The sequence below is a fragment of the Macrobrachium rosenbergii genome, chromosome 14, assembly GCF_040412425.1.
Source record: "Macrobrachium rosenbergii isolate ZJJX-2024 chromosome 14, ASM4041242v1, whole genome shotgun sequence".
NCBI classification, from domain to species: Eukaryota; Metazoa; Arthropoda; class Malacostraca; order Decapoda; family Palaemonidae; genus Macrobrachium; species Macrobrachium rosenbergii.
Window position 1 is genome coordinate 36,449,884 of NC_089754.1, and position 27,500 is coordinate 36,477,383.

The 27,500-nt window shown below is 37.0% G+C and overlaps 1 protein-coding gene across 8 annotated transcripts in view; it reads left to right on the forward strand.

Annotated features, from left to right (window-relative positions):
* Positions 1 to 27,500, forward strand: part of Dab (DAB adaptor protein) — a 231,716-nt gene that overhangs the window by 124,241 nt on the left and 79,975 nt on the right. For 2 of the 8 annotated variants that reach the window (XM_067116427.1, XM_067116430.1), the window contains exon 1: positions 10,463 to 14,129. The exons of the other annotated variants lie outside the window; for them this stretch is intronic. In XM_067116427.1, the coding sequence (XP_066972528.1) occupies positions 14,054 to 14,129 (76 nt within the window). In that variant the 5' untranslated portion in view covers positions 10,463 to 14,053. Of the gene's footprint in view, positions 1 to 10,462; positions 14,130 to 27,500 lie in introns of those variants that run through there. 8 annotated transcript variants of the gene reach the window in all.

The window sequence follows — 27,500 nt, forward strand, 5'->3', positions numbered from 1 at the left end:
ATCACTAATTTTTTTATTTTATAAGTAGTTCGTTCCTTCCCATTGTGAAGATTGATGGATAGCTTTTCGTTTTTTTCCGTTTTTAATGGTCACTTTTTGATCGAAACATTAATTAGTCCCTTCAAAACTCATTTACGAGCAAGCATCCGCGTCACTTACAAGAGTCCCCATCCCTCCCCCCAGCGATGCGAAACAGCTTCACAGAAAACGGTCTCTCTCTCTCTCTCTCTCTCTCTCTCTCTCTCTCTCTCTCTCTCTCTCTCTCTCTCTCTCTCTCTCCAATCGAGCGCGGCCAATATCATCAAGTGCCCCGCGATGCCAAATGCTTCAACTATTGATTTCCCATTAAATGGGTTCAGATATTCCCTTTCAGATCGATGACGAATCATGGGAAGGGAACAATGGCAAACTGTTGAATTGTGTAATGGGACGGAAAAGGCGGCTACAACCTTTCTCAGGATGTGGTTGATGTGGAATGGGACGGAGAAGGATTGAGGGGGAGGGGGATGGGAGGGGTACGGGGTGGACGGTTGGTCTGGAATGGGTAAGGTAAGGTAAGGGAAGGGAAGGGAAAGGTCGCAAGGGTGTTCTAGATTGATTCAAAACGTTACGGGATTGAGGTTGTAATCAGAGTAAACGTCACGGGGTTGTGTTTATAATCAGATATAAACGTCACGAGGTTGCGAATATAACCATATGGAACCGTGACGGTGTGGTGATGATAACCAGATAAAAACGTCGCGGAGTTGTCATTATAACCACAGAAAAAATCACGGTTTGTGATTTTAACCAGATAAAACCTTTTTGGGGTCGTTTATAATCAGATACAAACGTCACTGTGTTGTGTTTATAACGAGATAAAACATTACAGGGTTGTTTATAACCGGATAAAAGCGTGACGGTGTTGTGTTATAACCAGATAACAACGTCACGGGGATGTGTTTATAACAGGCTAAAAACGTCACGGGGTTGTGTTTATAACCAGACAAAAACGTGACTGTCTTGTGTTATAACCAGATAAAAACGTCACGGGGGTTTGTTATAATCAGATACAAACGTGATGGTGTTGTGTTATAACCAGATAAAAACGACCTGGGGTTGTTTTTATAATCAGAGACAAACGTGATGGTGTTGTGTTATAACCAGATAAAAAACAGTGTTTTTATAATCAGAGACAAACGTGATGGTGTTGGGTTATGTGTTTATAACCAGATAAAAACGTGACGGTATCGTGTTATAATCAGATATAAACGTCACTGGGTTGTGTTTATAACCAGATACAAACTTGGTGTTGTATTATAACCAGGTAAAAACTTCACGGGGTTGTGTTTATAACCAGATAAAAAACGTGATGGTGTTGTATTATAACCCGATAAAAACGTCACGGGTTGTGTTCATAACCAGATACAAACGTGACGGTATTGTGTCATAACCAGATGAAAACGTTATGGAGTTGTGTTTATAACCAGGAAACCTTACGGTGTTGTGTTATAACCAGCTAAAAACATTACGAGGTTGTGTTTATAACCAAATAAAAACGTGACATTGTTGTTATAACCATATGAAAACGTCACGGGGTTGTGTTATAACCAGATGAAAATGTCACGGGGTTGTGATTATAACCAGATATAGACGTCACGAGGTTGTGTTTGTAACCTTGTGTTATAACCAGATAAAAAAAGTCACGGGGCTGTGTTTATAACCAGGTAAAAACGTCACGGGATTTTTTTGACCAGATAAAAACGTTGCGGGGTTGTTATAACCAGATAAAAACGTCACGGGGTTATGTTTATAACCAGATATAAACGTCACGGCGTTGTTTGTTACCGGATAAAAACGTCACAGGGTTGTGTTATAACCAGATAAAAACGTCACGGAGTTGTTTATAACCAGATAAAAACGTCTCGGGGTTGCGTTTATAACCACATAAACGTCACGGGGTTGTGTTTATAACCTGATAAACGTTACGGGGTAGTGCTTATAATCAGAGTAAACGTCACTTGGTTGCGATTGTAGTCAAATGAAAATATCAGCAGGGTTGTGCTTATAACCGAAGTCACTTGACGTGATTTTACTTGTAGCAAATTAACCGTCACGAGGTTTTAGTTTTTGAAATCAAGCAGAATTATATCTTTTACGTAATATTTTTCGTGGGAAAACACGGTTTTTTCGGGTTTTATTGGACGCGTAATTTTGCACGAAGCATTTGTTTTCAACGTTTTTTTTTTTTTTTTTTTTTTTTTTTTTTTTTTGGTCCAGTATAGTGGTGGTTGAACCTGGAAAATGGCTTTTTTTGTAGATATTGTAGACCGTTCATTAACTTTTGTCCCTACGGATTAAAAAAAAAAAAAAAAAAAGTTACCGGAAAGAGTGCACTGATGGTGCGACAGTGCCTTGCTTATATACCTGAAATCCTTTTTTATCATGCTGTAAACACCTGTATGCTTAAATGAAGCAAAATTGAACATTTTAAGTGCAGTAAGCAATTTCATCATATACAAATCACTCGAACGCGTCGCAGTAGAGATGGTCAGTATAAACACAAGCCAATTGTCTTTCTGTTTATGATGTGAAATCACTGAAATAAAATTTGGACTTTCGATTCAGAAATAAATTTAGGGAAAACAATTCGCCTTGTGTTTTAATAATTAATTTACATTTTTATCAGTTTGTTTACTAATGTATCTTTTTTTTTCTTAATAACTAACCTCCTCTTTCTGGATTTCATATTATCTTCTGTTACTTCTTTCAAATGAATGCCATATTCTTTGGAAGCCTGAATTTCAAGTCAGTGGCCTCTGTGGGCTTGCTCCATATGAATAGAGGTTATTTTCTGAATAATAATAATAATAATAATAATAATAATAATAATAATAATAATAATAATAAAATTGGCCAATGACATTCCTACAATTACCCACCAACAACAATCTTCTTTTGATGTCAAACGTAAAACAGAATTGACCGCAGACATTAAAACCTTTGTTTTCCGCTTCCCTTACTTCAGAAGTGGGACACTTGACAGCACATGGCGTCAGCAACCTTTGTAAGTGCAGACGTCTGAAGATCCATCGTACAATAATGTCAATAAAATCATTGTGATACTGATAATAATTCGCAAAAGGACAGCTACTTCTGTTCTGCCTATACCAGTGCTCGTCTAAAGTTGAAGTGGTGAATTGCTTGAAGTATTATTACTTGGTGTATTCGTTTCAACACTTTTGGTAAAATTTTAGTGTGCAGATGGTTAAGATTTTGGCAACCATCGTCTTGAAGTGTTCAGACTACATTATGTAGTACAGAGGGGCTGGATCATTAATAAGTGCTGTATATGTGGAGGTATAGTAAATAGATTATATTATTGCTAGGTGTCAGGACAGTGTTTGTTATTCACTTTAAATTTACTGAGAATCCCAAGTAGGTACACCTACATATGCACATATATGTATACGTAAGTATGTAAACAAGCACACACATATATTTGTATATACATGTATGTATACATACATTTACATATATAATGTATATGTATATAATATATACATATATATATATATATATATATATATATATATATATATATATATATAAAATTATATACATACGTGTATATTAATGTGTGTTTTCAACAGAGAGAGAGAGAGAGAGAGAATAAAAAAATTACAGGAAGAAAGTATCGGAAAAATACCATTTCCTTCAGGATCCCCCCCCCCCCACACACACCTTTCGGAACTGGTCCTTATCGCATTTTCGCCACCTACTGCATTATCGATTGAAACTGACCATGAGGCCGGCCATCCGGGGAAAGGGGCGGAGCCAACGTTTTTCTTTTCTTTTTTAAAGAATATTTTTATCTATGCAAATTGCGTAAAATTGAGCCGAAAAATAAATTAGGTTATATTAAATCTTTGTAGAATTTCTTAGAAACCATCCTGAGGACGGATAACATTGTTATTTCCGCATAATTCATATTTCACCTTTCATATATAATTTGGTTTTTGTAAGTCCTGCTATATATATATATATTCATAATACATAATTGTATATTTTTTATCATTAAGTTTAACGGATGGTGTCTTACGGATAGCCTGTGATGTAACAATAATGTATTTTTGTTTATATGGACACAATTATTCCTGAATAAATATGGATTATATATATATATATATATATATATATATATATATATATATATATATATATATATATATATATATATATATATATGTATATATATATATGTAATTGTATAAATTGCGCATCTCCAAGTTTGGTTTGGTGGCTTGAGGACGAGAACGTATTACACTTTTTAAGTGTTACTTTCACTTGACTATGCAGTATACACACACACACACACACACACACCATTCTTGCATTTCAGAAATTCCTGACGCTGCTGTTGAGATCCTAAAACATTACTCTGGCCAGCACCCAAAAAATCTACCATTCTGGATGACCATAAGTTGTAGAGAGGTTTTATTTTCTTAAAGCCATTATTCGTTGTTGAGCATTTTCTTTTTCGTATTTTGTTTACAAATAGGCTGCAAATTTGTAAAAACAGTATCAGAGTGCTCTTGCCCTTGGCATGGACTGGGAGACGTTTGGTGTAGGTCAGGGTCATGGTGTGCTCTAGAGGTCTATCGACCTTGTGAGGTCGAATTTATTTTATGGAATCATATCGGATTTTATTTTGTCTCAGGCTAATCAACTTGAATTATTCTCTCTCTCTCTCTCTCTCTCTCTCTCTCTCTCTCTCTCTCTCTCTCTCTCTCTCTCTCTCTCTCATATTTCTGTGTACCGGTATGTATAAAGACTTGTAGCATAAATATCTGATTGTGAAAATATGTAAGTATCTGATCGTGTAAATATTTCTCATATCCGGGCTTAAGACCGGCTTGTGTGTCTAAACAAGTAACTATGAAGAGTACTCTGATTTAAGATTCTCTTTAATAAACTCGGCAAATTTCTCATTACAATTAAATAAATTGTATTTTTATTAAACTTGGCAAGTTTCTCATTACAGTTAAATGAATTTTCTTTTTAATAAACTCGGCAAGTTTCTCATTACAATTGAGTAAATTTTCTCTTTAATAAACTCGGAAAGTTTCTCACTACAATTAAATAAATTTTCTCTTTAGTAAACTCGGAAAGTTTCTCATTACAGTTAAATAAATTTTCTTTTTAATAAACTCGGCAAGTTTTTCGTTACAATTGAATAAATTTTCCTTTTAATAAACTCGGCAAGTTTTTCGTTACAATTAATTTCCAATTTTCCCAATTTTTTATTACAAGACTGAAATTTTTTACTGAGCGGGTCTGTGACTTGACGTGGCCATCTGAACCATTTTGTTTTCCGTTTCGTTAATTTGTATGAATGTATACAGGTACAGGTGGAATTCATTTATTATTTTTTTTTTAATTTGTGCAGATGCGTAGAGTGGAAGATTTATGGGAAATCGGCCTATAGTTAATAATGCAAATACGATCGTTTTATACGTTCACATGCAAATAGCGAATGTGTTTCTATAACAGCGTGATATTGCGTTTTTGTATTATATTGAAATATTGTTTAGTGGATGAGCAAAGCATATTTATACACGCGCGCGCGCGCACACGTACACATACATATATGCGTATGAATATATATATATATATATATATATATATATATATATATATATATATATATATATATATATATATATATATATATATATATATATATATATATACACACACACACACACACACACACACACACACACACACACACACACACACACACACACACACACACACGCGCACGCACTCATATTTTGTATACCAAAGAGAACTCAGTAATAAAGAGGTCCTCTTTGGAAGTAATAACTTTTACTCGGTGAATTTTTTTGTTTCCTGGATATATATATGTATATATATATATATATATATATATATATATATATATATATATTATATGTATATAAACCTATGTATATAATCATATAAAATTATTTTATAACCACGCCTTAATTTTTCTTCTCCTCTGTCTCTGATATCCTAACGCTGTTTCTTCTTTTTCCAGTTTCTGAGAAATTCTCTTTGCTCTCCACCTCCTCTCTTTGGTCAGTGTTGTAGGACTTAATGCTTCGATTTGCTGTGGAATGGCCAGTTTCTCCAGCTCTTTCAAAATCGTAATGGATCGTTTGATGAGAGGTTTGTGAAGGAACGCTAAAGGAAATTACAAGTTCGCTTCTTGTTTTTGTTTGTTTTTGTTGGCGGGCGCACATTTGGGTTTCAGTTTGCTCATGCACATACGACACGTGTAGTCTTGTTCGCACAGTACGCCTCTCTCTCTCTCTCTCTCTCTCTCTCTCTCTCTCTCTCTCTCTCTCTCTTCTGTCTCTCTCTCTCTCTATATATATATATATATATATATATATATATATATATATATATATATATATATATATATATATATATGTATATATTCATATATTATATATATACATATAACATGTATATGCATAAATAATAGCTCTCTCTCTCTCTCTCTCTCTCTCTCTCTCTCTCTCTCTCTCTCTCTCTCTCTCTCTCTCTCTCTCTCTCTCTAGATAGAGAGAGGGAGACAGGCTAAAAAAACAATATACCACCATAGACAATCATCTAAGCAAAGCACCTTTTCCATTGCACTTTGCAATGCCTTACATACACGCTCTTGGCCGCACATCGTAGGGATTATTCTCTTCTTCCTCCTCCTCCTCCTCCTCCTCCTCCTCCTCCTCCTCCTCCTCCTCCTCCTCCTCCTCCTCCTCCTCCTCCTCCTCCTCCTCCTCTCACTGCATCTTAGATTCCAGGTGTATCAGACCTTGTACCCTTTCTGCCTCATTTCACGGGAAGCACCTTAACCTCTCTGTATTTTCTCGGAGGTGCAAATCCGCTGTTGCACTGTTTTCCGTTTTGGTTAATCCCACTTATTTATGTAGTTATGTAGTTAGGTAACAAAGAAGGTAAATTTTTCATAAATAAGCTTGGTCTTTTAAGATGTGAGTTTCAAACGATGGCGTGTCTTAAGAAAAAAATTTTTATCTTTGTGTTTTTTCCCTTTACATTATGTTTTGATTACTGATGGGATGTTATGTATGTTGTATTGTCTGTTCGTATACTGGGAATTATTTTCTTATTTAAATTTTTAGGCCGTTTTCATTTTCGTCAGTAACGCTCCCCTGTATTTTCGATCGTCGGTGATAAATGACGGTGGGTCTGATCACCACATGGAAAGGTGACCGTCATCGAATGCCAGACGACGCCCTCATGAACAAAAGCAACTCGCTTTACTTGCGAAAGAATGTAGGTTCGAGTTTCATTTAAATATGAAACCTCGGACTGATAGCTTTAAAAACTAGTGTGCCTTAGTTGACTTATGCTTGTAATTAAGTCATGGGACTTGCTACCTCACTCAGAAATACAAGGTGATATATATATATATATATATATATATATATATATATATATATATATATATATATATATATATATATATATATATATATATATATAATATATATATAATATATATATAATATATATATATATATATATATATATATATATATATATATTTCTCATATTATAGAATTATTATAACGCTTTCATTTGTCATTTATGACAAAGGCTTTTTACAGAGGATTTGTTTCTTTAAGGCTTCTTTGAATTATGAGAGAGAGAGAGAGAGAGAGAGAGAGAGAGAGAGAGAGAGAGAGAGAGAGAGAGAGAGAGAGAGAGAGAGTGTGTCTTTTGATACTATAGTCATGTAGGAGAAAAGGGACTGTGGGATTTGAATCAAGATCTCTGAAGGTTAATTTTAGTTGAGATGTGCCTTGAAGAGTGCTTTAGAAAAATTCTCTCTCTCTCTCTCTCTCTCTCTCTCTCTCTCTCTCTCTCTCTCTCTCTCTCTCTCTCTCTCTCTCTCTCTCTCTCTAGGCGTAAGGCAAACAGGAAAGCAGGCTTTAGTTTGAGAGTATTTCCTCATCTTCCTCTTCTTTTGACATGAAATTTTAAAGGTTTCTGAAAGTTTCTTGTAGTTTGGTCTTATCACAGTGGTTAAGAGCTTAAGCTTTTATCCGCTTAAAGTGTATGATAATATAGTTTTTCATGTTTGTTTACCTAAGATGTTACTAATATTAATAATGAATTGATGATAATGTATTGATACTAATGACATTTCTAGGAATTGCCATAATAAAATTGATTGCGTGGAGAGAGAGAGAGAGAGAGAGAAGAGAGAGAGAGAGAGAGAGAGAGAGAGAGAGAGAGAGAGAGAGAGAGAGAGAGAGAGAGAGAGAGAGAGAGAGAGATTTCTAAGAATAGCCTTAAAAAATTTGATTATATATGTATATATACATATATCTCTATATTAAATATATATGTAAATATATATATATATATATGTATATATATATATAATTATATGTTTATATATATATATATCTATAAAATATATATATATATATATATATATATATATATATATATATATATATATATATATATATATATATATATATATATATATATATATATATATATATATACATAGAGAGAGAGAGAGAGAGAGAGAGAGAGAGAGAGAGAGAGAGAGAGAGAGAGAGAGAGAGAGAGAGAGAGAGAGAGACTGACTTTGAATCTTACGTAAATGTATGTTGTAACTCATGTATACCTCCCGGAGGAAATGTTCCCTTTAAACTTTTTAGGAGAGAGTCCATTTGCTCTTTCCTTGCTTTTTCTTGTTCCTTTCCTCAAACCTTTGTTTTATTCTTCCTTTGATTAACCTTTAGTATAATAATAATAATTATTGTCGAACTGAAAACCTCTCTAGTTATTTATTGCTCTTTTGAATATGGGCTACAGTATGTCCATGAAAAGTAATTTTATTTAATTAAGAGGTGTTTGATAATGCTAGGAAATTGTCATGTTCGTTTGACTTAAGGCAAACATGTTCAGTGATTCCCATGGCAATTTCAGTGTCCATTTTAATGAGGGTTTTGCACACCTAATTTGTAGTGTAGCTTACTTTTCACGTCTTATGTATTTTTCCAAAATATTTTTCAATGTCATAGCATTTCCTGCTGTTGGATCGCTTCATAATCTTGCTGTATTCTGAATTTCAAGAGATTTAAGAATTTATATCTGAAAATAGTGCTACGAAGTTTGGTAAAATTAGCTACTTCTGAGTTCCGTAACTGTATGGTTTCTTACTACGTGTTCCTTAAGTTGTTTACTGACGCAAGGCACAAATCGAGTGATACTAGAATAAATCTGTTTTCCCGTCACCGAATATTGGCCAGTTGGGATATTATTATTATTATTATATTATTATTATTATTATTATTATTATTATTATTATTATTATTATTATTATTATGTTCAAATTGAAACGGATCGAATCGTAGCCACCTGCAAAAAAAAAAAAAGTGCCCATGGAACCGAATATCAACATCATGTTAAATAAAAGACAAAACTACGCGAATTTAATTACGTGCAACAAAAGGACGAAACCCCGAAGAAACAAGTAAACAAACATGAGAACTAATTAAAGTTCAAAGGGAAGGAAGAAAAAAACGAAGGAGGAAAACCCGAAGTTCTGTGTTCAAGGGGAAACCGAACATGGCAGATCTGTTGTTCTTTTGTTAACCTCTTTGAAGTGTCATTTTTTTTGCTGTTCATCGCCACCAGCGTTTGCCCAGTATGGAAATGACACTCACATATTATTCCCCCCTCTAATCATTACATATCTGAGAGAGAGAGAGAGAGAGAGAGAGAGAGAGAGAGAGAGAGAGAGAATTTTGTTTCCAGACGACCATAATAAATTATTAGAGACGTTGATGTATTTCGCCATAACGGCCAGCGAGACGGTATTGTTTACAAGGTACAAATAGTAATGACAGCATTGCCATTGCGTGCATGAGCTCTCTCTCTCTCTCTCTCTCTCTCTCTCTCTCTCTCTCTCTCTCTGTGAGACAGACAGACACGCAGGCACAAACACATGCAACAAGAAGGGCGTAGTTGTCGGGACATTGTCCACGTTACAATACGTCTCATGGATAAAAGAGAGAGAGAGAGAGAGAGAGAGATTTCGGTGTAATTCTTCAGTGGTATTTAAACTTTGGTATCCCCAAAGGCGGAAGACAACCGTGTGTCTCTTTGTATGTTTGTTTGTTTCTCCGTTGTCGTCGCTATGTAAATCGGACGAGAGGTTTGTTTGTATGTGCGTGTTCCGTCTACTTTGGCGTTTGAGGTCGTTCTTCGCTGTTATTTAGTCATTACTGGCTTTTAATTGTCTTTGACTCCATTTTTATCTGGATTGGAATGTGGCTGTTTTGATTAGATTCGCTAATCAATCGGTATTTCATTCCCGTATTTATTTCAACATGTAATTAATGCGGTTCGTGTGCCTATACTCTCATGGCTGTAGAGAGAAATCAGAGAGAGAGAGAGAGAGAGAGAGAGATCAATTCCAATTAGAAGGGAAACGACTATATCATTTTGCCCACCGGTGCACCTGTTAAAACATAGGCTTACAAGGCAATGAAAGTCAGGGAGAGAAGAAGAAGAAGGAGAAGAAGAATAAAAACAAGAGACTGGCGAGAGGCGAGTGAGGGGAGTCCACGGGCCGAGGGGAAACGATAACGAGAGAGAGAGAGAGAGAGACAGACAGACAGAAAAGGAAGGGGGTGCTGGGAGGGGACAGAAAGAGAGAGATAGAGAGAAAGAGAGAGAGAGTGTGTGTGTGAGAGAGAGAGAGAGAGAGAGAGAGACTTGGTGTTGGGGGGGTCAGGTGATCGATAGCGGGGGAGACGCTGTACACGCTGCCTCATTCACCATGTTTGCTGATGCGGTGTGTGTCTCCTGGACGCTTTCCTCCTTCTGCCCCTCGACCTGACATTTAGAGGTTTCCCGTTTAGCAGGCAGCATCAGCATCCTTCACGCACTTCCCCTGAGGCTCAGACGGACCTCCGAAGGCCCCAAGGCCTCCCTTCGTTCCAAGGATACAAATATTGAAGGGCGGTACCACTACCCCTACTCGACCTCCTCCTCCCCCCCCTCCTCCTCGTATTCCTCCTCTTCCTCTCCTCTCCCCCCTCCTAGGGAGGCGCGAAAGAGCATAAAGTGAGAGAGAGTGTGTGTGTGTTGAAGAGACGACGCTGCTGCCGCTGCTGCCGCCGCTGCTCTGCTCTGCTGCCGGAGACAGATCAATGGTGTGTAGTGCCAGCCCCAAACACGTCGACTTCGTCGTCTGCGTCTTCGTCTTCGCCTTCGTCGTTCACGCTGCTGCTGCTGCTGTCTCTACTGCTGCTTTTGCTGCTGCTGTCTAAGGCCGCCGCCTTCACCACCTCCTCCTGCTCTTCCTCCTCCTCGAAGCCATTTGAGCTGGTGGTGGTGTCGTGTGCGTTCGTGTGTTCGTTCCTTCCTATACCGTGTTCGTAGGGTGTCTCGCTGGCTCCGACGTCCTCCTCCCACCTCTTGTGCTGCTTAGAGAAGGCGGCGTGAAACCCACCTCTCCTCTCTCTCGCCTCTGTGTCTTGTGGAGGAGGTGGTTGGTGATGGCCCTTGCCCCTCGATGAAATGTGAAGGGAAGGAGAAGAAACAGCAGCTCATAAGGGAGACGTAGGCGTTTGTGTGTGTTTGTGTGTGCGTGCACACACACGTGTGTAAGTCTCGACGACGTCTGTGGACATATAGTCCTGGCTGTGCAGTTCGAAGCCTAGTTCGGTGACAACAACGACAGCAGCCGCTATTCGCTTCCAGCTTTTCGTCAATGAACCGCTGCATTATTATTTTTTTAAGTGACCGTTGGCCTGTGCAGAGAAAGGAGAGATAAGGAAATAATTAAATAATTGGAAAGTGATGGTGCTGGTGGTGGAAGACGCAGAGGACGTGACGAGTCGATGGTGTCACGTAGTAGAGTGATGTGAGTCCGTCTGAAAACGTGGGCTGGGCGTGATGTGATCCCAGAATCGACTCGGATGTGGGGAGGGCCATGAGTGTGGAGGGTAGCAGGCTTTTTAGGCCCTGTGTGAAGTAAATAGGAAACAAGAAAAGGGGAGAGAAAGAGGCACGCAGTTTCACTCTCCTCTCTGTCTCTCCTCTCTCTCTCTCTCTCTCCCTCTCTCTTTCTCTTTCACACACACGCTCATTCACGCAAATGCCACTGCCGCCACCCACTCAACCCTCTGCACGCCCTAGGAGATTGTTGCGTGCCGTTCCAGGGAATATTCTTGTCGCCAGTCGAGAAGACTCGAGGAAAACTCCACCTCCTTCTCTTGCTCTTCCTCCTCCTACTCCTCCTCCTCCTCCACCTATTATTCCCTCTCCTCTTCCACCTCCTCCTGTCGCCGCTGTTCCTCCTTCAGGTCGTCACCAGTGTAACGCGCCATTCCTGGCACCATGGTGAAGTAGAGAACTACTGTGGGCATTCTCTTCCTCCCTTTCCTTCGCCCTGTATCCTGTATCCTCTTCCTCATCCTCATCCTCTTGGTTCTCGCCCCTCCGTCGTAGTTCTCTCTCCTCCGTCGAGTCGTTGTTGCTGTTGTTGTTGTTGTTCAGTGTTTACACGGCTCACATTCCTTTGTGAGCTAAAGCTTTATAATTGAGTTCCCTCGAGAAAAGAAGACCTCCCGCCCCCAAAAAACTACTGCTTACTTTTTCGTGCCAAGTAGTCAGTGTACAGAGTGTGTGTCGTCTTGGACCTCCAAAGGGAAAAGGCACATCCGTCAGCTTCTTTCCCCCTCCCCCTCGCCCTTCTTTCCTCCCTCCTCCTCCTCCTCCTCATTCTCTATTCGAGGGCGTAGGAAATTTGTTTTTCATTTGCTCAGTATTTTCAGGAGCGAGACGACAGCTGGAAGGAGGAGCGTATTCTGGAAAGCAACTCCTCTGGTTGATATAAGATTTCGACGAGAACTATTTTTCCATTTTGGGACATGAATCTGTGACCCTGGGTCATCTCCTTTTCTTATCAATTTCTTGAGATATTACTGACCTTTAATCCCTTCCTTGACCCCAGCCTTACTTTCCTACCCCTTGCCAATTCTGTCAGAGGAGAAAATACTGGTACTCGACGCCGAAAAGTGAATACTCGACTGAACCCTGACTGGTCATCGACAGTCAAGAGAAGGCGACGACAGTCGGAAAGTAGCCCGTTGTTGTTATGTATTTATTTATTTGCGCACTTGCTTGATTCGTTAAAGAGTTAGAGTGAGGAATTGTTTATAGTTTTCCGTGACTGTGATATTGCCTCGGACTTTCAGCTTTCTTGCACAACGTGAACTGAAAACGATCGTGTTTTTAGGTGAATTGCTCACTGTGAAATGCCACAGAATGTTTGTGTGAAGCCATAGAGAAGAGTACAGGAGAAAATCATGTCATTGAATGGTTTTCATACATGTATACAAGTCTGTTGTTGATGTGAAGGAGTCACCTCTTGGAAAAATCGAAAATTTCAAGTTGCTGGTGAGGAGAATCATCAGAATCATGGCTATGGTAATGATACTACTGTCATATGGTGATAATTACTCGTATAAAATGTTCATACCTGTTGCATACATTTGAATATTGATAAGGAAATTAGAGGAATATAACTGAAAAGGAAAAAGGCTTTTCATTAAAGATTTAAGACATCGTCAAAATGTCATCACTGTTGCCATCTTACCGTATCTGGGAAAAGCCCTTGTTGCTTTTGATGACTGACGCTTAATGTCAGTTGTGATTGAAGGATTAAAATATCCTCTTCAAGTGATAATTAAATATTAAACGACGTACCTTTAGAGAAAAATAAAAAATATAAAGAAAGAAGTGTTTTCATATATAGTGAATGATCAGTGATCACTATAGAAATGGTTTTAATAAGTGATAGAAAAAAAATATAATAATTTATCGATTTATCGCTTAAGTGTTGGAGTACGTTTTATCATCATCCTCCTCGTCGTCGTCGTCGTCGTTCGTCGTCGTCGTTCGTCGTCTCTGTGATGTGTGTGTGTGTGTGTGTTTGTGTTTGAAAGCACAAAATAAAAAAAAAATGCCCATCTATTCGAGCAACACCGACGTCTCGGGGTATGAGACCCTGAGCTCCCGTCGAAGGCACAATCTCTTCAGTAAGTAGTTGATTCTCTCTCTCTCTCTCTCTCTCTCTCTCTCTCTCTCTCTCTCTCTCTCTTCTCAGTAAGTAGTTGGCGCATATAAAAAAAAAATTTTCTTCGGTAAGTGGTTGACGCATATCAGAAAAAAATTTTCTCTCTCTCTCTCTCTCTCTCTCTCTCTCTCTCTCTCTCTCTCTCTCTCTCTCTCTCTCTTCAGTAAGTAGTTGGCGCATATAAAAAGAAATTTTTCTTCAGTAAGTGGTTGACGTATAACAGAAAAAAATCTCTCTCTCTCTCTCTCTCTCTCTCTCTCTCTCTCTCTCTCTTTTCAGTAAGTAGTTATGCATATAAAAAAATTTTCTTCAGTAAGTGGTTGACGCATATCAGAAAAAAAAATCTCTCTCTCTCTCTCTCTCTCTCTCTCTCTCTCTCTCTCTCTTCTCAGTAAGTAGTTGGCGCATATAAAAAAAAATTTTCTTCAGTAAGTGGTTGACGCATATCAGAAAAAAATTCTCTCTCTCTCTCTCTCTCTCTCTCTCTCTCTCTCTCTCTCTCTCTCTCTCTCTCTCTCTCTGACACACACACAGGATTGTTCATGGACGCACATTATTCTACCTTTATTTTCATCCTTTCATTGATTTTCATAACATAACTTATGGTTTTCTGGTTTTCTTTATGTAGAGGGTAAGGAATCTGCAACAAGAAAGGAAGAAAAGAAAAGAAAAGAAGGGTCTGTCATCATAAAAAAATAATAATAATTCCATCCCTAAGGAAGTTAAAGCAAGCCTCCTAAAGTAATGGGACAGTTAAAAGATTCAGTTAAAATAGGCACTGAGGGATACAACTAGTTTATTATTATTATTATTATTATTATTATTATTATTATTATTATTATTATTATTATTATTATATGGGAACAGGGAGATAAACATTATTATTATTATTATTATTATTATTTTTATTATTATTATTATTATTATTATTATTATTTTTATTATTATTATTATTGCTGCTTTTCAGAATACAGAAACATTCATTTCAAAGTAAAGCAAAATGGCTATTTACTTGCTAAAGAAGGCTCAACAACAGAGAATAGCATTTAAACAAATGTAAATTAACAAATAAATAATCAAAGATATAAAAGCCTATGGCAACGTTGTATAGTTCTTGTACGTAGTATTACAGCTCATTTTGAAACAAAGATCATCATCATCAATATTACTACCACAGGAAAAGGAATGATAGATTTTTGGTACTGATAAGTGTTGCAATGTGAAATCTCAATAGAATGAAAGCACTAATTCTCTCTAAACAAAGAATGGCACACTAGTTCTTGGGTTTTATAAACTAAAGGGTCTTATGAAATTCTCTGTCGAGATAGCGCTATTGGAAGATTGCCAAATAGGTTGTCTGCTGGGAATGGCCTTCATCAAAGTCTCGTGAAGATGAAATGGATCACTGGATGCTTCTGACATCTTAACAGTAGAACAGCATTCCAGAATTGGTAGAACAGGAAATCTGAGGCATGTGGCACTAATCCCATCAGCTCTGTAGATATAGGAAGCCTTACAAACAATTCCTAGTTCTCTGGCTTTATAGAAAAAGGATTAAGTCACTGTCTGATCCATTCCAGATCTCTTGTCAAGGCCACGAGCACATTCATTTCATATTTGGAGCAGCGAGTACGTTAGTAGTGACATGAGTAGCATTTTATATTTTATTATTATGCACAATAGCAGTCGTGTCAACAGCACGAAGAAAATTCAGCTTAGCCTTCGTAACGCTGCCATGATTTGTCAAGGTTATTTTGATTATACTTATATCTTAAAGTGCACCTTAATTTCCTAATTTTTTTCCTTAACCTAGATTTTTGGTATTTATGTTGTAAGAGGGTTTGAATTTAGATAAAAGTTTTCAACAGCCTTATTAAGAATTAGGAGGCTGGAGATTTACCTTTAGTGGTCTCTGTTGGGACTTGTACAACCATGTGGAAGAAGCATCAGATTGCCCATTTTCACTCATTTTTCGAAGGTACATATGACAAAATGTGTTGAGTTTGGGAAGAGACGAAAGACGTCCTTTTAGAAATTAGTGAGAAGGACGTGTTCATCTTTTGATAAGGTCTACGATCATTTTTATGCCCCTTGAAAGAAATGCAGATTTAATGAGTAGAGTAGGCTGAACTGAAGACTAGCTAGCTACTAAGGCTGTATATAATAGCCCAGCGCTTTTTCCATAGCTGATAATGTAGTAAAAGTAAGCGTAGATGATCTAAAGAATACCAAAAATAAGGAGTTATTTCTTGCGGTTTTATTTTCGAATTTATCTCATAAATTTTCTTGACAAATTTATGGTAGTTCAGCGGGGTGAGATTGTTTCCAAACGTTGAACTTGGGTGTGTTACACCAGGGTTGTGAACTCCCTATGAGAGCTGATAGTCAGCTCAGTGGTCTGGTCAGACTGTTTTAATAATAATAATAATTTGACACATTCCACAAGCCACAGTTTGTGATGGTGTGTGTTAAGGAGTTTTGTGTATGGAACGGGATTAGCGTTCTTTTAAAACAATTTTATAGCTCTGCTGACATACACTAGCATTTCCCAGTGTGCACGATAGGCACACAGCTTATCAGTAGCTGTATTGGGATTTTCCTTGTTAACAGAGATGCCCATCGTTATGGTGGAATCAGCTGTTTGGGAATTGATCCAGTACAGAACCAGAAATGTGAATGGGTTCCTTCGTCAGCTGGAGACAGAATACTGACAGAATTCAAGACCGGTAGCCTCTGTGCAAAGATAAGGCCACTGATCAGAAAACTTATCAGCAAATCGTTACTTTGTAAAAGGGAGTTTAAATTAGAGCAATCAGATGGGAAAGTAACATTTGAGATAGGAAAAGAAAAGTATATGAGATTATTTTAAAGATCTAGAAAAAGTATATGAAATTGTTTCAAAGATCTATGACCACAGAATGTACACTTAATTGTTAGTTGCTGCGTGGGCCTATGAAAGTTTATGATTTCTGTAAGAATGGTTTAGATACGGGAGTACTAATGGAAAAGAAATCTTTCATATTTGTTTCAGCAGACAAAAGTCAACAACTGGAAGGAAGAAAGGAGAGCCTAATTTTTTTCTTTGCGGTCATTTTTGCCTATTCTTAAAAAATTGGCCGGAAGCCGAAACCATGAAAATGTTGAATGGCTAAACCATTGAAAAAATATTGAGCATGAGGATGTGCAGAAACAAAATCATGAGGTAAAAGCAGATATAGTACCTTCGAAAAAGACACGCCTAAATCTAACAGAAAAATAATCTGCAATATCCTGAAGAGAAGAAATAAAGCCATAAACGCAAAACTTTGTCAAGAGATGTGTTTGTTCAATTATGTGGAATTCCTTAGAGGTACCAGGCATGACAACAAAAGCTTCCTTCAAGTGACAGTAAATCAAACTCTGATGATTTGGGAGATGAAAGTTCAGTTCATGGTCCTTGAAAATGGGAATTTAAAGAAACTGGCAAAAGAAATTTGTCGAATATGGAATTCTTTGTTAGAGGACGGCTTTTAAATGATTTTTACATGCAAAAACGACATACGTTTGTAAGGTCTGGTTCGATCCTGGTTTATCACCTGCCAGTCGACTCCTATGCACGGGTACTATCGTCAGCTGGGAGCCAAGAAGAGATATGGGGCTAACAGCCTCATCCTTAAAGACTTACAGCAAATCTGGAGGTGTCTTTTTTTTTTTTTAGTTTTTTGTAAAAGAAAACTATTGTGCCGGCTTTGTCTGCCCGTCCGCCCTCAGATCTTAAAAACCACTGAGGCCAGACGGCTGCAAATTGGCATGTTGATTATCCACCCTCCAATCATCAAACTTACCAAATTGCAGCCTTCTAGCCCCAGTAGTTCTTATTTTATTTAAGGTTCAAGTTAGCCTTAATCGTGCATCTGGCAACGATATAGGACAGGCCACCACTGGGTCGTGGTTAAAGATTCATGGGTCGCGGCTCATACAGCATTATACCGAGACCTTCCAAAGATAGGTCTATTTTCGGTGGTCTTGAGTATACGCTGTACAGAAAACTCGATTGCGCTACAGAAACTTCAACGTATTTTTTACTTTTTTTTCTGCCGTTCCAAAAGGGGGAAAAGGCTATGGTGACAAAAGTTAAATGGCTCTGGTAGTTTATGAGAGGACAGTCTGTAAGAACTAGTAATTGCATGTTAATGTCTGCAGTTCTTGAGTTTGGAAGTGATCTAAAATTATTAGAAGTGAAAAGTACATACTCTAAATTTTAGTTTTCCCTTAGCTTTATTCATATAAATATATGATACATATATTGTATCAGTATTTACTAACCAATTTGAATATATCCGTGTTAACACTGCCATGGTTATGCCAGGTTTTTTTCTTTGCCTCAGGAGAATGGTTGGTTGTGTGCATCCATACTGAAAACAACCATTCCTCTTATGTTTTTTGTTTTGCTTTTTTTTTGTAAGAAGACTATAATTGATCATTGTATGAGAATAAACTCCTTTCATAACGGGATTGTCCGAAGTCTTTCGGGTATACTCTCATCTTCCCCCTTGTTCGTGATTGGTTGTAATTGAAGAATCGCAGTTAATGTTTAGCTTTGAGCTTTTCTGTTTTATTGTTTACTTTCAATTCTCGTTTAGTAATGGAGGAATCATGTGATGTGTGTGTATTTGTCTGTATGCATAGATACACAATTATAAAAAATATGTGATTTATATAAATATATATGTATGTGTGTGTGTTTTGTACGTCATATCGTGATGAATAAGTTTTGAAAATCCACGGTAGTCAAAGGGAATCCATTTTACCAAAAAAAAAAAAACATTCTACATTTTACATTGTTGTTCGTCACTCTTGTTGCTATTTGAGTACACACACGACCTTTTACATCTGAATGGGAAATGTCATAGCAGCAAAATTGAGGCTCGTAGGAACTTTTCCCAAAATAATTCCCCGGTTGCATCGGGTATAGGTCAGTTCTTTATGCGGACGATACAGATTTTCAGAATTTCACTTGTACAAATGCTAAGTGAAGTTAGTGTTAGTTTTAAAAGGTGTCTTCCAAATGCTAAGTCAAATGCTCAGTGAAGTTGCTGTTAGTTTTAAAAGGTGTCTTCCAAATGCTAAGTCAGATGCTAAGTGAAGTTGCTGTTAGTTTTAAAAGGTGTCTTCCAAATGCTAAGTCAGATGCTAAGTGAAGTTGCTGTTAGTTTTTAAAGGTGTCTTCCAAATGCTAAGTGAAATTGCTGTTAGTTTTGAAAGGTGTCTTCCAAATGCTAAGTGAAGTTGCTGTTAGTTTTAAAAGGTGTCTTCCAAATGCTAAGTGAAGTTGCCGTTAGTTTTAAAAGGTGTCTTCCAAATGCTAAGTGAAGTTGCCGTTAGTTTTAAAAGGTGTCTTCCAAATGCTAAGTGAAGTTGCTGTTAGTTTTAACAGATGTCTGGAACTGATAAGTAAAAGGGGGGCATGTGACTGGGTTCAGCAGTGCGCAGAATTGGCTGATGATCCGTTCTCTTACCATACTTCTGTTCCATGATAAGCTTTTGAAAAAGTAGCATTTTGTATGGTGATTCTGACCATCTGGAAATATTATGTTGGACAGCTTTGGAGTGGAGTAATGAATCTAATAACAAATTTAAAAGAGATATAACCCTGACAGGACGCCACCTCGAAGTAAAATTTGCTTGTCATGGAATGCAGGGTGCAGAACAACACATAGAATTAAGCATATTTTATTTAATTGTCCTTTCAGTAATCAACACCAAATATCAAGTCCTGTGAGCAATTTCTTAAAAAAAATGCCTGTCATAGTCCTCAGTATTTTCAGTTTATCCAGTTGTTAATGGTCCTGATGCTCAGTATCTTGAGAGGAATTGTAATACTACTTTAAACGGCTATGCACCATCGCCCCAAGTTAATTTTGAATGAGCATGCAGGTAATTTATTTATGTGTTGCTTACTTTGTAATATTTGATGGTTCGTGCTGGCTCGTTTCTTGTTTTGGTGAGAGGAGCGATTTTAATTTAGTTTTTGAAATCCTCATCATCATATCATCATCATCATGGCATAGTTGGTCTTCGGTTGGCGGTTCTTATCCCTGCCCCATCATCTCTACCTCCCACCCACCCCCCACCTACCCTTACCCCCCCCTTCCTCCCACCCCTCCCGACCCCTCCTCCCGGCACATACAAACACTCAAGGTCCTTGAAAATCAATAGTGAAGTCTGTTGTCTTGTATCACACGATGCATGCGTTCATCGCTGGGAGAAAAGTACTCCACGAGCCAACTTTAGGTTCTAAAAATAAAATAAAAAAAAAGAAATAAAACAAGGGAATAGAAGTTTCAGTGTCTCAAGTGCGTTCTTTTGCTCCTTTTCAGTCTGGCGAACTTTTCCTGTCGTTTTGGAATATTTTCGTGTGAATTCCTAGGTGTTTGCAACGTGTTGCAGTGTTGAAGGTTTTGATGCCTCATATATGGAAATGAAAGCAAGGTTTAAACTACTTGGATTTTCACAAATTGACTCCTGACATGTTCGTTTACATTCCGAGGTGTTTACAACATGTTGCAGTGTTGGTATTTTTGATGCCCCATATATGGAAATGAAAGTAAGTGTTGACAACTTGGATTTTCACAAATTGACTCTCGACATGTTCGTTTACATTCCGAGGCGCTTGCAACATACTGCAGTGTTGATATTTTGATGTCCCATATTCGGAAATGAAAGCTAGTATTGACGGCTTGCATTTTCACAAATTGACTCATGACATGTTAAGCCAGTTCCTCTGTGACAAGAAAGTAGCATTTATAATTTACCTGTGACCAGCCAGGCTCTTAATTCTTTCATGTCTTGTATGCCATGTATAAATTGTCTCTTAAATTGAAGTCGTGTGCCGCTTTCCCCTCGTCAGGTATCGATTGTGTTGGGTGGGTTGTGGGGGGGGGGAGGTTGGCTGTTCGTGGCGAGGCTGGCCGGACTGGTCGCCGTTCCGTTTGTCTCTGTAATTTGCAATCAGCGAAATGATATGAGGTTTGATTGAAATGGAATCCCTGTCTCCGGGGATGATATGCAAATGACCATCTTCGGAGAGGGAAAGTTTTGTTAGTTCTGGGTTCCAGCAGGTACGGTTTAGCCTCAAGGAGAGAGGAGAGAGAGAGAGAGAGAGAGAGAGAGAGAGAGAGAGAGAGAGAGAGTGTGTTCTAGGTTCCATTAGGTACGGTTGAGCTTCAAGGAGAGAGAGAGAGAGTTAGTTCTAGGTTCCAGTAGGTACGGTTGATCTTCAAGGAGAGAGAGAGAGAGAGTTTGTTGAGCTAATGGTTGTGTAGTTTGTAACTGTAGATCCATGTGGTGGTACCGTTTATATTCCAAGAATTTTTCTCGCCTCGTTTACGTTTTGTATCTGATTTTTTAATTTTTTTGCTTTTCAAATAACAAATATCTGTAATAAACAAATGCATGTGTAATGATATTGCTTAAAGTCTACGAATTTTTTTTGTGTTTATGTTTAGTAGCGGCCTTTTTTTTTTGTTTTTGCATTTCAAATAAGTCCCTTTAACAAACAAACGCATTTCGAACCTGTGGTTTGAATGGTAAAGTATCTAGATTGAGTTACTTAATAATAAAGTTCTTGCTCTGCTAACCTCTTTCTGTCTTTCCGTTTCTTTCTATTTCTTTCATGCTTTTGAAGTGCCCTTTTGAAGGGAAGAGGGGCGGGGGGTTCAATACTTCTCAAGTGCACTTTAGCTGATTTCTGGGCGTGGCCCTCCACACTTCACCTTCAAGGCGGAGTCATTCCTTAAGCATGTCAGGGACTTGACCCCAGAGGGACGTGGCCCCTGAGAGAATTGACCCCTAGTATAGCAACCTTTTACATCTCCTCGGGTCCTAGACGTCGGTTTATGGTTTGTTCGTTTTTTTTTTTTATTTATTTTTTTTTGCGGTTGTTGTAAGCCTTTGTATGCGAAGATTATGCAAGAAAAGATCAGTAATTAATGCTCGTAAAAGGGTGGAGACACCACTCGAAATTCAACGCACTGCTGTTTTACCTTTGTTTAATATATATTGTTTATTACTTATTCATTGGACCTCATTTTACACACACACACACACACACTTTATAATCATATTATATATATATATTATATTATATATATATATATATATATATATGGGTGTATATATACATGTATTATATATATATATATTTATATATATTATATATATATATATATATATATATATATAAATATATATATATATACATATATCATATACATATAGTTTATATATTTATACATATTTCAATATATATACATGCACACATATATGTATATATACATGTACGTATGTATGTAGGATTTCGATACAGCGGAGGTTTCAAGTTTCATTACTTTTGTTATTCGCAGTATCCTTTGTGGATTTGCGAGGTATCCTTTCAGAGGAGCCACTGTATATCCAGGATAAAGGAAATCCAATTTGCTGCGTCCGGCCGCACTGAAATGCCTTTCACACACACACACACACACACGCACACGCGCGCGCGCGCTTAGATTCTCAGGCACATTAAGACACACACACACACAGTTCATAGCCAGAAACACGGCCACTGCGCTCTTTTAAACATTCTCCACCATTAACTGAATGTATCCATGTACTGTACATACACGGGACATTGCTCGAATGCATATGCACATGCACACCCGTGTGTGCGTACTCACACACGCATACGGTATGATTGTCAATCACTGTGACGCAGCGGTGGGAATCAATGAAGGAATGGAGTACAAGCCGGGTGCCTTGCTTTGGTAGACTTTGCCTCAGGAAGAAGAAAATTATGAATTTTGTTGTTTTTTTTTGTAATACAGGAAAGTTTCTTTCCTTGGGGCTAATTATCATTTTCTGCCAACGGGGTTTTTTTTTCAACCTTTACCTTTTTTTCAAGGTCACCGGCCAATTTAAAAGGCAAGAGTATAATTTTCGTTGATTTTGGTGAATAAATTTTTCAGGGATCAAAGTTTAAATTTATAAAGGCATGAAGCTGTAAAATTCAAACTGTTACATCTTTTAGTTCTCGTGTAAAGTTAGCGTTAAAATTAGGTGTTTTGCTAAAGTTATATAAATGGTTGGATTTCTCTGTGTTGTTTTACACGTTCTTTTGCTGCAAAATACTAGGGCGGAGTTGTATTCATCAGGAAATATTTTCGAATTATTTTTAATAGTATGTAATGCATTTTGGAAGAATTTTAATGCGCAAATGAATGTTTTTGTTGTATGACGCATATTCTCAAAGATAATGTTGATTGGGTATATACTATATAACGACGAATTGAAAATACCTTTTTTGTTTCCATATAAGAAAATGTTGAATGAGTTTATACGTCATATCTGATTAACCCGAGTTCGATCCCGGTGAAATGAAATTAATGTCTTTTGGTCCATTGACTGAAAAATCCATTGTAGCTGATTGGCCTGTGCAGTGAATTGGGTAACGTGGTGGTTAGTCGACTGGTGTTTTTTAAGGTCCGAGGAAGGAATGGGTTCTTGGCGGAGGTCTCTCTCTCTCTCTCTCTCTCTCTCTCTCTCTCTCTCTCTCTCTCTCTGTAATTTCAAATCTCTTGTTCTCTCTCTCTCATTCTCACTGTAATTTCAAATCTCTTGTTCTCTCTCGCTTGCCATAGTTATTCTCTCACACTCTTTCTCCTCCCCGAAAACAGATGTTATCTCATTCCTTCTTTGTTCCATAATTGAATGGATCGTGCAGTAATGTCCTACTTATTTGGACAATACGTTGTTTGTCTGCCGGCCACGTACCTCCGAGTTACGTGATTGTCTGAACTCTTGAATAGAGCCGTTTCATTTTTACAGTTTTTCCGGATTTGTTATCCAGTGGTCTCTAGTTTCTCTTCTGTCGCCTTCTCTCAAGGTCTGTCAGTCAGGCTAAACATATAAATGTTTATGTGTCACTTTGATATATAAAAGCATTTATTTCATAGATTTTTTTTTGCGCACGTGTAAAAGAATGTTTGCGAATATGGACTCTCTTGAATTTTTATTTTCTAAAAAAGTTCGTCTGATTTTCAGAATAACGCATCCATCCGGTGTCGTCTAGACTCTAGAACACGATATTTGTTTTTCGTAAAAGAAAAAAAAAATAGGTGACTGTATCGTCCTGTAGCGACTCTGAAATTTAAAGTTCGAATTTCGTGATATTTTTCAGGGTACATTACTTTTCCTTTAGGGAGCACGCATCGAAAATGTTGGGTTTTCTTATACAACGTGAAAAAAAATTTTTTTCTTTTTAGCCATATACTTTTCAGATTTTAGTCCTGAATTTAGGTCAAGTGTCTCTGTTCTCGACTTCACAATCGAGGTCAGTAAGAAGAAGAGTTTTCCTTTTTATTGACGTCATTTTGGGATAAAACACAAACAAATAAATAAACACATTACGTCATCAATTTTCACATAATCTACACTGTAGATTAAGGATATATTTATCGTAAACCTCTTAAGGTGAATTTAAAACCCTCACTTGAGTAATCTTAGATCAGACTAATTGGCCGTATATCAGATTCAACATGAATGACTGAATCGTTAATATTAGGTCATACTAATTTCAGCCATATATCAAATTAAGTGTGAGTTATTGAATCGCAAATATTTTGTCCAGTTGAGTGCTATGCATTGGTATTGATTGCTACGTATTAGTGTGTGTGTGTGAGAGAGAGTGAGTGAGTGAGTGAGCGCGCGCGCGCGCGTCCTGAGCCAAACAGTAGAAGCCTTGATATACAGAGTATATATATATATATATATATATATATATATATATATATATATATATATATGTATATATATATATACACATATTCATACATACACATGTGTATCTGTGTGTGTGCACGCTGGCGTGTCTTCATAACGAAAGTAGAAATCATGAACACGGCATATCAAATCCATTACCGGTAACGTGATCAAACTATAAGCCAGAAGTATGGAAATGAATAAGCCAATTCCGCCGTTCCAGACCGGTTGGAATATATTCGCAAATCATTGATGTCTCACAGCTTAAAGTCTCCGCATCTAGATGGCGGTGTATCAAACGCGGTGTACAAAGCATTTGCCTCATCGGTTTCTGAACTGTGACATAGTATGTGGGTCGTCATGTAGTATCGAAGTTAAAGGTCCCCTGGTCTTTGATAATGCGAGGTCATTGCAAAACATTCCGGTTCAAGGTTATCCGGCCTTTGTTGGCAATTTGGGGAAGGTTCGATTGTGTGTGATAGATCTTCACATTAATCCCAGATATAGTTTGACAGCTGGACCCGCCCTTTCCGGTTTACAAAGGTTCATGGAATGGGATTGCTATCCTTAAGTGTCGCCTAGTGGATGCTCAAGGGGCTTATACTTTGTGCCGCTGGAATGGTCACCGACCCAGATAGTGGCCAGACCAAAGGTTGCTGACCCAGCGCAAAAGTAAACGCATTACTGCATCATTCAGTTGCAGACGAACATTTTTAGCTTTATCATGGTGTAGTGTGATTTGTTTAAATGATTTTATTTTAGGGCAGCTATAAATTGTTTGCGAAGATCTGATAGGTTTAATGTAAAATGTGTGTGAAATTTTCTCTTGGTTTGTGAGGAAATGTTTGTAAAATTGGCTCCGATTTACTATATATAAAATGTTCATGAAAATTTCTCACGATTGGCGAAGGAAATTTTATGATATTCTCTTATAATTTACTATAAAATGTTTGTGACATTCTCTTATGGTTTACTATAGAATGTTTGTGAAATGCTGGTGAAATTCTCTTGTAATTTACTGTAAAATGTTTGTAACATGCTCTCAGATTCTCTTGTAATTTACTGTAAAATATTTGTAACACTCTCAAATTCTCTTCTGATTTACTATGAAGTGTGTGTAACAGACTCTCGTACTTTGATATAGAATGGTCATGAAATTTTTTCTAGGTTTGCTAAGAAATGTTTTTGAAATTATCATATAATTTACTATAAAACGTCCATGACATTTTTCATTTTTTGCAATGAAAGGTCTGTGAAATTCCCGCACGTTTATTGTAAAAATGTCCAAAATTGATCACAGCTTTTATTAGGGCAGAAAAACATAACACATTTAGTCCCGAATATTTCTCTCCAATATTGAACATCATAACATTATGAGTATGTATCTTCCTGCGCAGTAAATGACCAAAAGCACAACCATCCCTTTGTCATACTGCAGTTCAAACTCGTATAACCGAAAGTAATTCGAGCCTTTTGAATGTAATGATAATAACAATCAGGTCGTCTTTGTTATTTGGCTAAGCGTAATGCGACGCTTTCTTCAATTTTATTACCCAACACAATGCAAAGTGTCAGCACTTAATTATTGTCATTTATTTGTTGTTAGGTTTCCTTAGAATTTGATCTATGTATGAGTTTACACTCAATATATGTTTAATGGTTCTTGTACATGATTTATTGCCTAAGCACTAACGGCTTATATATACAGTATATATACTGTATATATACAGTATAATATATATATACATACATATAGTATGTATATATATATATATATATATATATATATATATATATACATATATATATATATATATACATATATATATATATATATATATATATATGTGTGTGTGTATATGTGTATGTGTGTGTGTGTGTGTGTGTGTGTGTGTGTGTGTGTGTGTTTCTGTGTAATTTAGGCTTTCCTAAATTTGGTTGGTTCATCCATAAGGGTAATGGAATATTAAGACTAGTGTATTTTATGTGGGTTCGACTATGTCGACGTCTTATGGCCTTGACGTACCCTTCTTTTTGATGATGTAATGATCAGTGATAACAGCGACTTTTGTATGTTGTTTATGTAAGCGCGTAAATGTAGTAAGTAGGTTGAAGGAAACTATATCACTTCGCTTAAAATAAAATATATATATATATATATATATATATATATATATATATATATATATATATATATATATATATATATATATATATATATATATATATATATATATATATATATATATATATATATATATATATATATATATGTGTGTGTGTGTGTGTTACATGTGTAATAAATTTTATATATATATATACATATATATATATATATATATATATATATATATATATATATATATATATATATATATATATATAGAGAGAGAGAGAGAGAGAGAGAGAGAGAGAGAGAGAGAGAGTCGAATTAATGCCGGTTTGGAACCAAGTCCCAGCGAAAATTTCCAACCTCAAACTTTAACTACTTATATATTAAGAATCTCTCTCTCTCTCTCTCTCTCTCTCTCTCTCTCTCTCTCTCTCTCTCTCTCTC